At 49.4% G+C, this 16,041-nt stretch overlaps 1 protein-coding gene across 1 annotated transcript in view; it reads right to left on the bottom strand.

The window, feature by feature from the left end:
* Nucleotides 1-13,510, bottom strand: part of DCT (dopachrome tautomerase) — a 107,774-nt gene extending 94,264 nt beyond the window's left edge. The window contains exon 1 of the mRNA XM_069639929.1: nucleotides 12,586-13,510. Coding sequence (XP_069496030.1) covers nucleotides 12,586-12,898 — 313 coding nt within the window. The 5' untranslated portion in view covers nucleotides 12,899-13,510. The remainder of the gene's footprint in view (nucleotides 1-12,585) is intronic.
* Nucleotides 13,511-16,041: the final 2,531 nt, after the last annotated feature.

A 16,041-nucleotide genomic window follows, 5' to 3' on the forward strand; every position in this document is an offset into this window, starting at 1 on the left:
CCACCATTATTTCCATCCATTAGTACTGTGAAGATTTCAAACTCCGAAAAAACCACACGTGCACAGATTGCATAATTTAAGTCAATGCAGGCTTCTCCATCCAGGCTCAGTAGACCAACAGGAATTAAACCCTGCCCTGAAGCCATAAGACACGACAGCGCACTCTGGACATTAATCCCTTCATGTGATTACAGGGGAGTTGATGAACCTAAGCTCCAATTACAGAGACCCCGATGTATACGAAATTTCTGAAGAAATAAAAACTCGCTGTAATAGCCAATTACACTGAGAAGTAATTGCCTTGGTCCCCATGGTCCAGCGGCTCCATTCATCCTGTAAAGTTTGACACCACTGTGACATCTGCAGCCAAGCAACAAAGAAACCTTTAAAGTAAAATACGGTTAAATAAGGGTTTACAGGCAAGATTACAAAGACACAAATATAGGAGAGTGCAGTTAGCCAAAGTGGCAAGATGTGAGAGTTGTAAAGCAGTGAAGTATGCGTTTGTCTCATGACGACATGCATATTCCAACATTCAGGCAGCACATATTCCACCTATACATTATGTATAGTCGTGTTTTGGCCTCACAGTGTATGTATGCATTGCGAACACGAGAAAAGAAACACGCATTGGCAATGCCAATAGTTTTGGCGTTTACTGCTGTTATTTGCATTTATCGGCACCAGGGTGCAAGGAGGAGAGTGCTCAGTTTTAAAGGAGGATGTGATAAGGGGTGGGCAGATGTGCAATAGAATGAGAAGAGGAATAGAGCAACGGAGGAAGCCATTGATAGACCGTGCCGAAGATTGGCAAGAGAAAGTATGAGCGAGAAAGGGTGACTGTGATAAATGAAAGAGGAAAGATTAGAGGTGATGGGGAGAGTAGGTAAGGTGGGTGGATGGGAAAGAGGGGGTAGGGCGAGTGTGGAATAAATGCTGTAGGGGGTTGGGGATAGAGGGGTGGTAGGCTGGGTGAGTGGGAGTAGACTGGGTGAAGGGAGTGAGGGTGGGGAGAGAGAAGTGGGGTTCGGGTAGGTGTATTTAGAGTGGGGGTAGGTTGGTGGGTGCAAGTAGAGAGTGGGGGAGGTCGTGAAAGTGTGGGTAGGGCCACATGCACCAACTGCACTTAGGCAGATGGAAGAGGCTGGGTAAGAATCTATTGCACCTTTCATTGCTGCAGGCACACAAAATAGCATGTTACCAAGCACTAAAAGTATTTTGCCTTCATTTAACACGGCCAAATAGATTTTAAAACCCCCGACCAAATAGCATCTGTGCCAACAGCCTGTTGGGCCAATGAAGACTAACCTGCCCCACCGCCTCTCGTTCAAGTTGGTGTACCATTAATTTTCTCGCATTGTTTTTTTCATTTGATTTGCTTTAATGATATTTGACAGTGTTAGCGAGCGCTCTCTTATCCTCTGCCCTTTTCTGTTAGAAGGGAGGCTTCTGTGGAAGGTAGGAATCCTGGTTGATCTTGCAATTTGCACCAAAGAGGTATGATGAATAAACTTGCCCTGCAACTTGCACCTTCTCTACTGTACTTCTCTGGCTCTGCTCTCTTACACTGGTATGTTTTGTCAGGTCCTCTGAAGAGGATCAGGTGAACGGTCTGCTAAGTACCCTTGAAATATTATGGTTACTGTCGGACTCAAACGTCTCCTGAAGCCAACGCCCAGCAAGGATCCAGTAGCATCCAGCCACTAAGACGAACCAAAGCACCACCCAAGTAGAAGCACGGGGAAGGCATTCTGAGAGAATGGTGCATTCGAGGAGACATTCCCCAGGAAGTAGGCACAGAACTAACTTTAGTGAAGGTACACCGGGAATGCATTTGGAAGGGCTGTTCCTTGGGAATGAAGTGTGGGGAAGGCCTTCTGTGGGGCGAGGGCTGAACATTAATGAGAGGAGTGAGATTTTTGAGAAGAAGGCAGGGGCAGATGGGCCATGTTTTTTAAGTGCAGTGGAAGTACTGCCCCGTGAGCAGGGTTCCCTTTCCTCGTACTTTTTGAACACTGGTGTGCATGCCCCATTCATTTTAAAGCAATTCACGTTTGCTGAAAGCATCTTCCGGTCTCAGAAAATGCATTGGGCAGACACGAAGCGGTAGTAAGGGGCCACTGCCAGCCTCTACACTGCAGCCCATACTGGTTCTGCACCAACAATGAAGCACCTACTGCCTGTCACACTCACCAGCTTACGCTTTAAGGATGCCTGCTCTGTCCTCAGTCCTGCTCTAGCACTTGATCCCATCTAAAATGCACCACCTCGCCCCTTGAACATGGTCGGTACTACCTGGGGATGTTGCTTTGAGTGGTGGAAGATAGCGCAGTGTCCACTATCTGTGGCACTCTTTATACAAATGGCACACATGGTATTTTCGGAATGCTGAAGTAAGCAACAGAGTGTGTGCGTGTTTGGAAAGCAAACACTAATTCTACATCAGTATTGCTGTTCGCAGCAGGCACTGTACGTGGGAATGCGCGAACATTTTGCAGTACCGAGTTGGCTGGTATTAAAGTTGCAGCTGCTGCCTCTCCCATGTATTCAAAAAGACCACCTACCTGAAGGTTGCTCAGTCGGGTGCGCAGGCTGATGTGAAGCCCCATATCCAGGTAGTGGGGTCTGTTTCTCAGCAACAAGCTTGCTCCTACGGTGCGCAAGTTCCTCAATCCATTTGCAGTTCATTCACACTGGAACTGCAGTAATTTAGCTCCCCGTTCATCGCTGGTGAACTTCCGCCAATAACAGGCTCATCACTTCACTACCATCTGACATGTGAGCAGGTTTTATTACTACAGCGGTAGGAGAGCAATGAGCAGACCTCCAGGCCACCCTCAGCTGCCTCGCTTTGGGCGGGCCCTCTCCAGAGCAGAGCAGAAAACAGATCACTCTGCGGCAGACTAAGAACGGACAAAAAATGATTGGTGCATACAAATGAAAATCTAACTGCCATCTATTTTTGTGCATTCATTTTGCTCCAACTTCGGAGTGCCACACAGCTCCCAGGCAACAGCAGAAGGCAGGCAGATGAGAGAGAGGGGAGGGCGAAGGCCTGGCTGGTGCTTTGGCCAATTCAGCTACAATTGTTGGCAAGTTGCCATGCCAACACCATACAACGCTCCTCAACTCCTTTACCTCAGGGTAGTCACATCCAAGTGCAGAGGGTACTTATTGCATCTAATTGGTGCCATGGGGTGGGACACTTTTCGTGAGGGTTTAGTGCAGACCTACCTAGCTTGGATCCTGCTCTAGCACCACCTGTAGACCCAGGGAATCCTCCATTTTCTTTTTTCTTATGAATAATGGTTCATAAAAAATGCTCCACCTTCTCAACATGCGTTGGTAGATGTGGGCTTAAATCCTAGTGGGCTTAAGGACCAAAAAAAGGGTGCCTATGTTTGAACCAGCATAGATTATCCACCATAATTCTAAATGCATGCCTCATGTTGCTTAGTATGTAGACATGTCCACAGCAAACAGAAGTAAGATGGGGTCAGAAAGCCCTAGGTTGTTAATCAAGATGGCCACCAACACAAGATAACCACAAAGGCAGCTGCTCAGTGAGCCCTTGGCAATCCTCTGGCTTTCCCACCACCCTGCAGCCCAAGAGAAGGCCAAATTGCAATGCTACAAGTGGAAGAGAAGTCAACCCCACTTCGCAGTGAAATGTCAAACTGCAGATACTGCAGTCAGCGCAGACCCCTTGAAGTGTTCAGCTCTGGTTGCCCCAGCCCGGCACCAGACGCAATAAGGAGAATGATTTGCAGGTAGAGTGCGTCCACAGGGGGGCCTGAGAGGGGAGGATTCCCCTGGTTGAGAGGCTGTGGCCCCCGGCAGGTGTTGTGGTGAGGATTACCAATGAGTCCGGGTCTCGGGCTATGGCCCCCACGCACAGTGGTTGTGGAGCGGTGCAGGCCTCATCAGGTGCATCTTGACTGTATACAACCGGGGCATCGCGCAGAGCCCCATCGAGTACTAGCGAGCAGAGACAGGAGAACGGGGAGGCGGAAGAATGGGGAGAGAGGGGCACCATGGTGGACAGCACCCAACCCTCTTTCAGAAGAGCTCTGGAGGCCCATGGCACGATCTGGCGGCCCCAGCCTGAAGGTGAGCAGGGGAGGTGAGCTCCCGGCAAGGATATGTGGGCCAACGACTGGAGGCAGAGGAGGGGGCAGTGGAGCACTGTCAGCCCTACATCTGGGCCTCCGGTGGCTCCCCCTCCCCCAGCAAGCAGAGAGCATGGGTGAGGTACCCCCACCGACAAAGAAAATAAATACATCAGGGAGGATGTGAGGGGGAAGTGGGAGCCCCACAGCCTCTGCTCTACACGGGCACCACAGTTCAGAGTCCTCCCCCACCCCAGTTGCCCATTAATTAATCCCAGAATGACTAGAGGGCCCAAGGACAAATCAAAGAAGTGGTCCTCCAGAGATGCAATGGGTCTGGCCTGGAAGCAGGGCACCATGCAGTGATGAAAGGGTCCCAGAGGGCAGCGGGTATAAAGAGGCCAAACTTCTAGCTCCCGAGCAGGGGGGGCACCAGTGGGCACCCTACCCACTATATGGGGCCCGGGAGAAGCAAGAGCAATGCCCAAGACGGTACTGGCTTGGCAGAGTTGGAGGAACTGGAGGCAATGAGGGAACCCTGATCACAAAATCTGCACAACAACCTGAGTTTGCAAACCACCCTGACCAAAGCCTTGTAAGAGCAATTCCAATGAAGTCAGACCTTAATACGGCATTGTCCGAAATGAGACAAGAGAGGCAAGCTGGGAGAACCACCAGACCTCCTGGAAAGGGATCTCCAGGAGGTGGAATCAGACACAAAGGAACACAGTGAGGCCATTGAAAGAGTATGGCCACACAAAACCTTGAGCTACAGATGCAAGGCCTGGAGAACAGGTCTACGAGGTTAAACATTTGAATTAAGGACCTACCAGAGGCAGTATCAGACAGAGCTCAAGAGTCAGGACCAGCAGATCTTGGCAGACATTCTGGGCGATATGAGCCCAGAGGAGGTGGGCCTATTCTGCGTCCACAGAACAGGCAAAAGGGCCCAGGAATGTTCCGACAGCATTCACTCAATATGGCCAGAAAGAAGCAGTGCTCAGAGCAGCTACAGTGAAGAACAGTTGTCCTACCAGGGATCGAAAATACACCTATACCAAGGCCTGGCAGGGAGCACACTACTCAAACGGATGCCGATGGAACCAGTAGTCCAAGAGCTGGCCCAACGAGGCATTAGGTGCAAATTGACCTTCCCCTTTGGGATGGTGTTTGACTGGAAGGGAAACCCAGAAGCGCATAACCTCCTCCTAAAGAGGGGGCTGCCCTGCTACAACTGGAACAGGACTTGCAGGAGGACAATCGTTTGGCACTGGCGGTCGCACGAGACTGCAGAGAACTTGACAAAGGGGGGAGCTCCAAAGAAGGCTGCTGAAGGAAGAAGGGCAAAAGCATGCTCTCAAAGGGCAGCTGAAACTAGATGCATGACAAAGGGCTATGGTGGCCAGGAGGACAACTATTCCGTATGGGCAAGTAAGCCCAGGAGTGAAGTTTAGGGATGGGGTGTCGCGGGTCCTGTAGTTAGGGGCCGGGCCTTTTGTGTTGGGGTCTGGGCAGAGAGGGTTGGGGCGAGTGAATGGTCACTGGAGGCACAGTGGCTACATGGCAGCAGGGGGGTGAGAGGCAGTGGGACAGGGAGGGATAAGGAGAACAGCACCCAGCCAGGGATAGTTGGAAGGGGAGTGCAAAGTTGTGCTAGAGGATCGCCTCAGTCTACACCCCTGATGTGGGCCAGTAAGCCTTCTTACGAGACCTCTTGGTGACGCTGGAAGGGTTTGCGTGCCATCGATATTGTATGGATGTGAGACCACAACCTGGCATGGTCACGAGACTTGGACATAAGCAAGGGAGAATCTCATAATAAGAGCGGGTGCTGACCTTCGCTGCTCTAAGGGGCAGATTTGACGCTTTGGGCCTTCGGGACACATGGAGAGTGGCGCGAGAAGACTAGGAGGGATTCACATTTTTTTCCAATCTGCATTGTTCCCACTCTAGAATTGATTCTGTGTACGTCTCGGCTCCCCTGCAGGGGGATAACAGAGGTATTGAGTTGGGCCCATTGAGGATAGCCGATCACGCAGTGGCATTTGTATTTGTTTATGGTTCGCTTGTTGGACGCTTATACACTAAGAATATACTGTTTCAAAGCACACGCAGGGCAGGGAGGGAGAGAGGGAAATACATTACAACACATCAATTAAGAGCAGAGGAGAAAGGAGGGGAGGCGGACAAACCTACTATGCCTTGTTTGTATTCAGAACGTGCAAGTGCAGAAAAGGAGGAGAGAAGAGGGGTCCTAGCACGTGGGGGAGGCATGGACAAAGTGCTAGGAATGTTGAGTGCTACACGGCAGGTGTAAGTGCGAGTCTCCAGAGCGGAGGTAGTGCAGAAGCAAGTGCTGTAGAAATACAGGAGCTGGGAAGAATTGGTGTGGGAGATGAAAAGGCCCAGAAAATGTGTAAGGGCCAAGGACACAGATTCAGTAACTGTGATTTAGCAGAGGAGAGCAGGAGACCTGTAGACCTTCCCTTAGGAGAGCAGGAGACCTGTAGACCTTCCCTTACTCAGACCGGAGTGTGGGGGTGGAAGGCTCCAAGGGAACTGCTTCGTAATCCCACCATCAGGGAAGACTGGAGGCCAAGATAACCCTGTACTTTGAAATGAACAGTGGAGGATAAAGGGGAGAATATACGTTGGGACACTTTCAAGGCCACAATCGGAGGGGGGGGGGGGGGGGGAGGGACTAAGGCGGCCAGAGAATCTCCTGAAATCCCAGATGGAAGACGAAATAGAAGATCTATAATAGCTCCTTCTATGAAGGCACACGGGAGTACAGACAGGCGTTGGACAGGACAAAGAAAGCAGAATGTCCCTTTTGTTTGTCCAGCAGCGTTACTACGTAAAAACGAATAAAGGGGAAAGGCTACTAGCTCCTGAGGGGGGCAGCAGCTAGAGTAATGGACTCCCCAGGATACGGCTACTCCTGCACTGCAGACATAGTATGCAGACCTGTACTCCTGCCAAATCCCAGTGACCGCTTACAGGGGGAATATGTGACCGCTTACAGGGGGAATATTTGAACAAGTTCAGCCTGCCCATTGTGGGCCCTGCGCCTAGGGAGGGATTGGGGCGAGAGATGGAGTAGGTCAGAGAGGTGATAAAAAAACGGGCCTCATAATACGTCCCCTGGGCCAGTCGCTTCCATCACAATGTTTTAAAAAACACGCAAGAACCCTTACACCACACCTTACCGCACTTTCAACCACTTTTGGTAAATGGGTCATATCTAAGCATCGATGGAGGAGGCCAAAATCACACTTATCCCCAAGCCCAACAAGAACCACACAATGTAGCTCCTACAGGCCCACAGCCTTTATCAAGGTGGATGTGAAAATCTAGGCCAAAATCCTTGCAAACAGATTGGAGGGGCTGCTCCCTGCTTTGATTCAACCCATCAGTCAGCATTTATAGGTGTCAGACATTTGATAACATTAGGCGCATAGCCCACCTAGTAGAAAAGTAAACAAAACCTCAACCCCAGCCGTCTTACTTTCCCTTGATGCTGAGAAGGCCTTCAACCGGGTGGAGTTACTATACTTTTCTTTTTAGGAATCTCCTTGTGATCAGTGGCTGCACTGGTGTCAGAGTGTGCCTGGCCTCTTCGGACTACGAGGCTCGCACTCGGTCCTAATCCTATTTTTATTTCTTACTTACACGCCTTGCCTGCAGGAAGTCCCTTCTTGCAAGAGCACTAGGGGTTTGGCCTTAGTAATAGAATGTGTATATTTAGGGAGAAGTCCTCCTGGCAGCGGAGCACTCGGGCACAGCGGGCAGGGAGCCTTTGCATCGAAGTCAAGTCTGTCAATGTCCACCCGGGCTATGCGGCTGGCACTCTCCCGCTAGGGTTAGGTTTGTACGGCAGACCTTGGTAGTTCTTGCACCTATAAACAAAGTATTTCCTGCAAAGTTTAAACACGTACCGTTAGCAAAGCATGCAGAGAAACACGTTCTCAATGTAACACACACCCTTTGCCATATCTGTGAGCTTTTACAAGACAATCTTCCGGACGTAATGTGTCTCACTGAGACATGGCTGACTGACAGTTCGGCGCCCACCTTTACGGAGGCACTTCCGAGTGGCTGTAGCATACTCCCATCTAAATCGAGCTGAGTGGTCATTTTATTTCTTGAAGATGAAAAGTGGTTCGCCAAGAAGCACAGTACATAGGGCATATTGATAGCCGCAGCAGTCCCATTGCTGAGTGCTTTACAAACTCATGGCATAATTCAAACATTGAACTGGCTAGTGGGGGGGAAGGAGCTGGAATCCTTTGAAAGATACCAGTCCCTACAGACATCCTAGCCAGTGGTGATGGTGATAGGGTGCAATTTGTTTTAGATGCTATTGCCAACCCATGTTCCTCTATGCTGGGAGAGATGCGATTCCCAAAAGAGATCTTACATTGAAAAGCATTCCAATACAGATGTGTTTCAATGATTTTGTAGGATGAGGAGCGTTTCGAGCACAGGGGACGAGAGGCAAGCTACAATCAACTAGGTGATGGGGGGGTCCACGGAATTTAAACACAAGAACAGGTACCAGTTAGCAATATTTTGCACAGAAGGCCACAACACGTGTAGGTGGATGAGAATCATGGAAGGTTCCAAGCCGGCATGAGTTGCATAGTTCAATACATTGTTGGGATGGGCAAAGGAATAGAGGGCATGTCCCATGAGAAGGCTGGAATAGCGATTCATCCTGCCCAGGACCAAGATGTGATGAGTTTTGGTAGAGTGAAAAGTAAGGTGGGAGATGTCAGACCTTGGCAGCGACAATTGAGGAGATGAAGCGTTGGGTCGCTGAAAGAATCCCTAGATATGAAGTGTTGGCCGATATGGTAAGTAGGTCATACCGAAATGACACAGGAGATGGCACTTTTAGAGGAGGCGAGCCTCAAGCAATGCAGCCCATCCAAGGAGGTATAGCAGAGAAGGAGTTAGTGATTGTCAGACGACAACTCAAAGGGTGATGGAAAATAATTTAAATTGTATAGGCAAATAGAGGATTTGCAAAAAGGGCATGTAGAGAGGGGACCAATGATAGACCCTTGCAGGAGCCCCATCAGAAGAGAAGTGGCAGAGATGTCCCAGTATTCCAAGAATTGGACAAGTTCGATCAGCCAAGAAGGAGCGAGAGGCGTGGGTGGGTAGCAATACATCTGGTGCATCCGTTGCACGGATTCAGTGGGCAAATTTTTTCAACCCCTCATCTCGCAGGTAGCAAGTTAACTGAACTAGTGGGAAAGAGGGCGACTAGTTGAAAGATGGCTCGGTTGAACTGTAGGGTACTAGAAATTGAGAAAGAACAGTGCCCACCTTAAAAAAGGCTGAGGAAAAATGGTTATACTGATCCCCCCCCGCGTTATTTTCCAAAATGTCCAAATAGTCATGACAAAAGGCAGTGAGTTCCAAATGTATCAAGCTGGTAGTTCGCCCGGTTACCACAGACCCATTCTCCGCTGTCAAAAAGGACTAAACACAAGGCTCCTTGGAGGAGCAGTTGTATAAAAAAATAAGTATTCCAGATTGCTATAAACCTGGTCTAACTAAAACCAGATTTAAGAAGAAAAAACGTTAACCCGAAAGTAAAATATATTTTTCCACGAAAAGCAAACGGGATGGTTTCACGAGAGATTTTTACAAAAGGTTGTATTAGTGCATCATTTGTCGCATTAGAATCAGCACCAGTAGTGGAAAGGGCAGTTAATTTGGACAACAAAAAGAAAATGGGTAGAAAACCCGGTTTACAGTCCAGAACCAGATAAGGAAGAATTAAGGCAGTGGTATTCAAACTGTGGGTCGCGACCCCCTAGGGGTCCGCGGGTGCATCCCAGGGGGGCCCTGAGAGCTCAGCATGAAAAAAGATTTTTTTTTTTTTTTTTTTTTTTTTTTAGATTGGAAGAAATGGGCAGGGGTGGCCCACATGGGCGGGCTGAAGCATGAAACTGTCTCAGGCAACAATGAAAAAGTGGCCCACAGTTGTAAATGGCTATTCATTCCTTTAGTCACAGACTGGGCCTCATTACTACTATGGCGGACCAGTAACAACGGTGCTGGTAAGCTACCGGCACCGTTGCTACCGTTCCGCCATAGTAAGAGTTGTGCTCGTGGGTGCTTGACAGCCCCCGCCAGGTCTGACCTCAGCTCGTCGGATGCACCAGCACTGTTATTAACTGTGCCGGTGCATCCGAGCTCCCCCTTCCCATTTGAGCCATATGGGGCTCAAATGGGAATGGGGATCTACCGGCACCTTCGAAAGGGCAATTATCATGTCCGCCTAACTCGGCATGACATAGTAATTGCCCATTCGCGGGTGCCAGACCCGGATGCAACTCCAGTGGCAGCCGTGCCGGTTTTACCGGCACAGCTACCGCCAGAGTAGTTATGAAGCCCACTGTTTCAATAGTACCCAAAGGGGTGCTTTGTGTTAAAATGTAAGTAAATTGTAATATATTCAGCAACAATGGTCAACATTACTAACTGCATAGTGGCCCCTCACCCATTATGGAGGAGCTAAGGAGCCAGCCCAGTGAAACAGTGAGCACTCCCTCAGCTGCTTTATCCAGCTAATGGAGTGCTCCTGGGCTGGCTGAACTGTCAAAGGGAAACACTGTTTCCCTTTGACAGTTCAGTTTAGTTCCCCAGCCGCACATGCTCACTGAGCCATGCAAGTGCTGGGGCGTTTTGCTTCGCCAGCATTGCATAGCTCATTGGAAATGCTGGCTGGGGCACTGCATGTCTGTATGTCCGAGGGGGAGCTCCTGCGCCTCCTCGCACATACGGACAGAGCAGCTGGAGCAGCACCCACACACAGGCCAATGCAGAAGGTACGTTTATGTTCATTGTTTTTATTTAAACATGTGTATGGATGCGTTATGAGTGAGTGTATGGTGATGGATGCTCATGTGAATGATAGAGTGATTGCTGTATGAATGTGCAGCGCCTTGCATATACACATAATCATGTTCATTGTGTTAGGACCAGTGGGGCCCAGGGGACAGGGATGGTATCTTTTTACCGGACATCTATCATTCAAAACCCTCTGCCTTGTCCACAAGGCTTTCTGGGGCCTCGGTCCAAAATACCTTCAGCTATTCCTCCGCAAATACCTCCCCTCTCGAGCTCTTCACTCCTCTACCTCCAACTCCCTCGGGGTCAGTCGTTTATCAAAGAAACGAGCTGGGGGTAGATCTCCGTCTTCGGCTGGGGCCTCCCTCTGGAACAGCGCCCTGCCACTCTAAAACTTGAGGAGAACCATCTTTCTTCCTGCACTTATCAGACCTACCCTGTCTGCTGCCTTAAACGTAGCACTTGCAAATTGCTGGCTGCACTACCACTGTTTGTTGCCTTTATTATTTATTTATTGTTATTTATCTGTTTCTCCTCTGCTTCGCACTTTCCACTTCTCCCCCCTTCCATGCACTTTTCCCCTCACACTTGCGCGTTCTCAATGTCACTGGGCCTAGTAAGATCGCTGTTTTATTCTCCTCTGTTCCCCTCCCTTGCCTTGTCACGCTCTGAAACACTTGTGTACGAGCGCGATAGAAATAAAATATCAATGCCTGCCCCCTGGACTCCCAGCAACAATTGCAAACTGTTTGGCTATTTACCCATTTTTTGTTAAAAGTATGCTCTACAATGCAACATTTTAACCTATTATTTAAAAAAAAATTCACAGGGGGAAACCCCCCCGAACCTCCCCTTAATGCCCCTCCACTTAAAAAAGATTCACCAGCCGCCACTGGCCCTCAGACTGTGTTGGGAACGGGATGGGGGAACCGAGGGACTATGGTGGGAGCACAATTGGCGGGAACCATGGGATAGTGATGGGAGCAGAGTGGGGAGAGCCCTGGGTGTGTGATGGGGTGGGGAGAGACCAGCGACTGGGTAGGAGTGGGATGAGGGAGCCCAGCGACTTTGATGGGAGCAGGTGACGGCGCGCAATATATACTGTCCATTTGGCATTTCTGGGGGGTCCCGACCTGCCCAAATTTTGCTCAGGGGGGCCCTGGCCAAAAAAGTTTGAAGACCACTGAATTAAGGGCAGGAGAACACATAATTCGTGTCAAGTAGTGCAGTATGATCCGACGGCTTCTCTGACTGCATGACTACAACTTCAGTTCTGGGCGCTTGGTAACCAAACAAACGCACGATGTGTGGCGTAGCGTTTCACTTCATGCAAGATAACGTATTTAAAAATCGGTCATGTTAGGAGAAACGGTCCCTACTTTTCCACCCAAACCACCCCTGCCATACTAGGAGATTGAAAGCATCTAGGATACATTGCATCGATATAGGGGGGGGGGGCAGTCTATGTCCAATTTGCCACATGGTCCCGTCATTCAAATTAAACAATTTAGCCATTTTTCTACAAACCATTCCAGGAACCACAAAGGGCTGGATTGCTAACAGTCCAAGGCGCCACTCGGCTTCTCTGATAGGAGAAAGATTCGCTTACCTGCACACCGGCAGGTCTGATTGAAGAATTTGAGAGGCCACCTCTCCCGGTCGTCGACATTGCGAAGGTTGTAGGGCCCGCTCCAGGGTCGCTCGTCCACCTGCACGGGCATGCAGCGACCCCTGCCCTGCATGAAGCCGCACAGGTTGACCTGGTCTGGCCCAAGCGCCGGGCAGCACCGCTTTGCGACCAGCGTCTCCACAGTCACGCAGGCCCGAGGGAACTGGGCGTGCACCAGTGCCAGCTCGCATACCGCCAGCCAGAAGAGGGACGGCCACAACACATGCATCTTCCTGCCGCCCAAATGCATCATTATACGTGATACCACCCTGCCTGCAGGACAGCCTCTCTTACAACTTCCAAATTCACGCAGAACAGAAAATCAGGCAAAGCAAAATACGACTTAATTGGGGTGTGTCATGGTCTCTAATACCCAGACACGCCAGTAATTACTCCTACTTTCGCTAGGGAGGGGGCACACAAAGAACTGGACCTCAGCTGCAGTGAAGTTATATACCCTGTTGGCAGACGTCAGCGACGTGAGGCTTAGAACCGACCCACCCTGTGTTTACCACATGACAAGCAGCGGAGCGTGAATAGTTTAGGTCAGCAGTGCCTCTTGTGGGGGGGGGGGTCCGCGGGACCCTGGGGGAGACCGCCTTCTCTCATGTGGACAGCTTACTTCTCGGCCACACATTCTTCCGAAAATATAGCGAGTACGTTTTCCTCTGTTGCTGTCTCCACCCTGTCTTGTGACACGGCGTTTACAAGGACGCCTTAGGCCACTTTTTTTTAATTGTTTTCTCTGAAGTTCACACCAGGAGCTCCAAGCAACTGGCCCTCCGCCTGTTCCAATAATGCGAAGTAAGTGCTGCCGAAGCTTGTAGGCACTTAAACACACCGGGTTTGGAATCGGCAGCATTCTGGCCCAGTTGTAATTGCTGTCGGCCAGTTAAAGGCTACAATGACACCAGTTGCTGCATATGTTTTTTTACGCATTACCCGCCACAAGTCATGTCAATTTAAAAAAAAAACACAAGGAATTCTCCGCTGGCTAATTAAACATACTAACAGCAATAGAGATTAGACACCAAAAACCATTGCACGGTGCTCCTGGAATCTGTAATTCTTTTTTTTATGGTAGTTCAGTAGATCTACAAATTCCCACATGCTACCAACTGGAAACACTAGAAACCATTTCCAACCCAGTAACCTGTAATTTCCAGGTATGTATCCTATTATTAAATGACCATCTGCAGCAGCACTCGATGTTCATGGGGCGTTGGACATGATCGAGAGGGCTGGACCTGTCATGTCATAGTGTAAATTGGAAAAACACAATTTCCATTCCAATCAGTCATGTAATCTGTATTCCTTGATTGCATTCACCACTATTTCACTCAATTTCTGTACTCATTGGAGCTCATTTTGCTGCTGCGGTGTTGGAAATGGAGGCGTAAAAACAAGGTGGGTTACTCTCATCCCTCAATATTGTCCACTTTCATACTGACACAAGGTAGATGAGGGGTACGGAGTCGACCTAACATCTCCGCCATGATTCCCTCCTCCATCTTGTGTGAGCGCCTCATTTTACACCAGCATTAGATTTTCATGCAGACGTAAAACAAATGCATTCCTATGGGATCCACCTTGAATCGCATAGTGAGCAGGTGGATGGCATATATATATCCATTAGTAAATGCCTCCTGCAAAGTGTAATTTGCATGCAGCGTCTACAAAAAAATTAAAGAGTAAAGATGATTTTTCCTTGTTTTACTTGTCGGGGGGGATTCTGCCGGGGTCGGCCGGGCCGTCCGCAGACCTCCGGGCAGGGAGGCCCCAACTCCTCCCGTGTATATCTCGGATCGAGACAGAGTATGAGGCACACACAAGGAGCAAGGCAACTTCTGCCGTTTATTATGCAAACGGCAGGGATGGGTCAAGGAGCGTACGCGTTCGTCCTGACACACACACAATAGTGGGGCTCGCAGGCCCTTTTTACTACATTATGACGCGCTACTTGCGTCATTCCAAAAAGTTACCAAAAGAACCTATCGCCACTCTTGATTGGTTGCTCGAGTGGTGGGGTTAGTATAGTACGCATATAGAGAATGATATTAGTGGTTAAGATGTAGTCAGGTGGTATATCTGGGTTGTCCCTACAATTAGATACATAAGAATTGTTACATGAAGACCCCTGAGGATTGGCTAACGTTACTGACGTCTGAGATAAGAACCTCATGTTCTGATTGGTGCATCCGTGAGCTCCCCAGCCTGGGACCACCGTTGTTCCCAGCACACGGTGCACCTGTGGTTGCAACAGTGTTTCAATATGGGTACGTGCAGGCAATGTGAGGATTTATTCATAGGTGGGAGACTGACCGTTCCCACTGTAGCAGGTGTCCATTGAGCCTTTCAAGTGTGTCGGCCTGCGTCTCGTAGCGAGGTACCCAGACGCCTTTTCTCTCCTGGGTTTTGGCATCTCGTCAGGTTCGGCTTGGTCACGTGGGGAGGGACCGTGTTTGAGGCATAATTCTGCACAATTAATATTGTTTTTCCACTGTATGTCTGGTTTAATTTGCAGATATGATTTTAACATTGGTACGTGGAGTGCGAGGTTGCAACATCGTGCCTTTGAAGATTTGTTTCTTGACTGTGGGTTTGCAACATTACGACCTTGGCTGGTTGCTCCACTGGGTTCTTTCTGCAGGCTCAGCAACCTGACTTTTGCTTTGTTAATGTCCACGGGAACTCTTGCTTGAGGCCTACTTGGGCCTGGTGCACGAGTAATCCATTTAGTGCATGGATGCTTTAGGTTATAGTGGCATACAGTTTCATGGCCAGTATCGTGTTTCCATTATATCTCTCATGATGGTAACGGGTTTCAAGAGAAGCGTGAGCAAGCGTTATAAATGAGCTCATGGTGCGTCTTGCGTTTCTGCATTCTGAAAGCCTATGTAAAAATAATAAAGATGCACGTCCGTGAATAAGCCTGTCGCCTACGTCAGAGCACTGAGTATGTTCTTCGTGTAGATTGGTGTGGAAATGTTCAGCGTGTATAATAGTTCAGCGGTGCTTCCCGTTATCTAGGTCGTCATGGCATCTCTAACGATGTGTAGATTTCAGTCTAGTTGGTCCGTGCCGCAGGTGTCGGCATGGCCAGTGCGGGCTGTTGGGCAGGCAGATGGACACATCCGTATGTTTCTGTACCAGGGTATTTGGTCATCTGGTAAATGGGCAAACTCTTCTCGTGGCGGGTGTCTGGGCCGCGACCCTCTAGGCCAAGCGCGAGAGGTGAAGGACGGGAGTCTGGTTTTCCATTCTCCCACTTCAGTCCCCCCTCTGGTCGACTTGTCGACCACAAACATATCCTTCTCGTTATCTCCTCTTACTCTCCATATCTTGGTTATCCCTCCGAGATGTCCATAATGGTTTACGTGATCTTCAAATGACCAA

This window comes from Ambystoma mexicanum, chromosome 7q, assembly GCF_040938575.1.
Source record: "Ambystoma mexicanum isolate Mex_15411 chromosome 7q, UKY_AmexF1_1, whole genome shotgun sequence".
In the NCBI taxonomy this organism is placed as follows: domain Eukaryota; kingdom Metazoa; phylum Chordata; class Amphibia; order Caudata; family Ambystomatidae; genus Ambystoma; species Ambystoma mexicanum.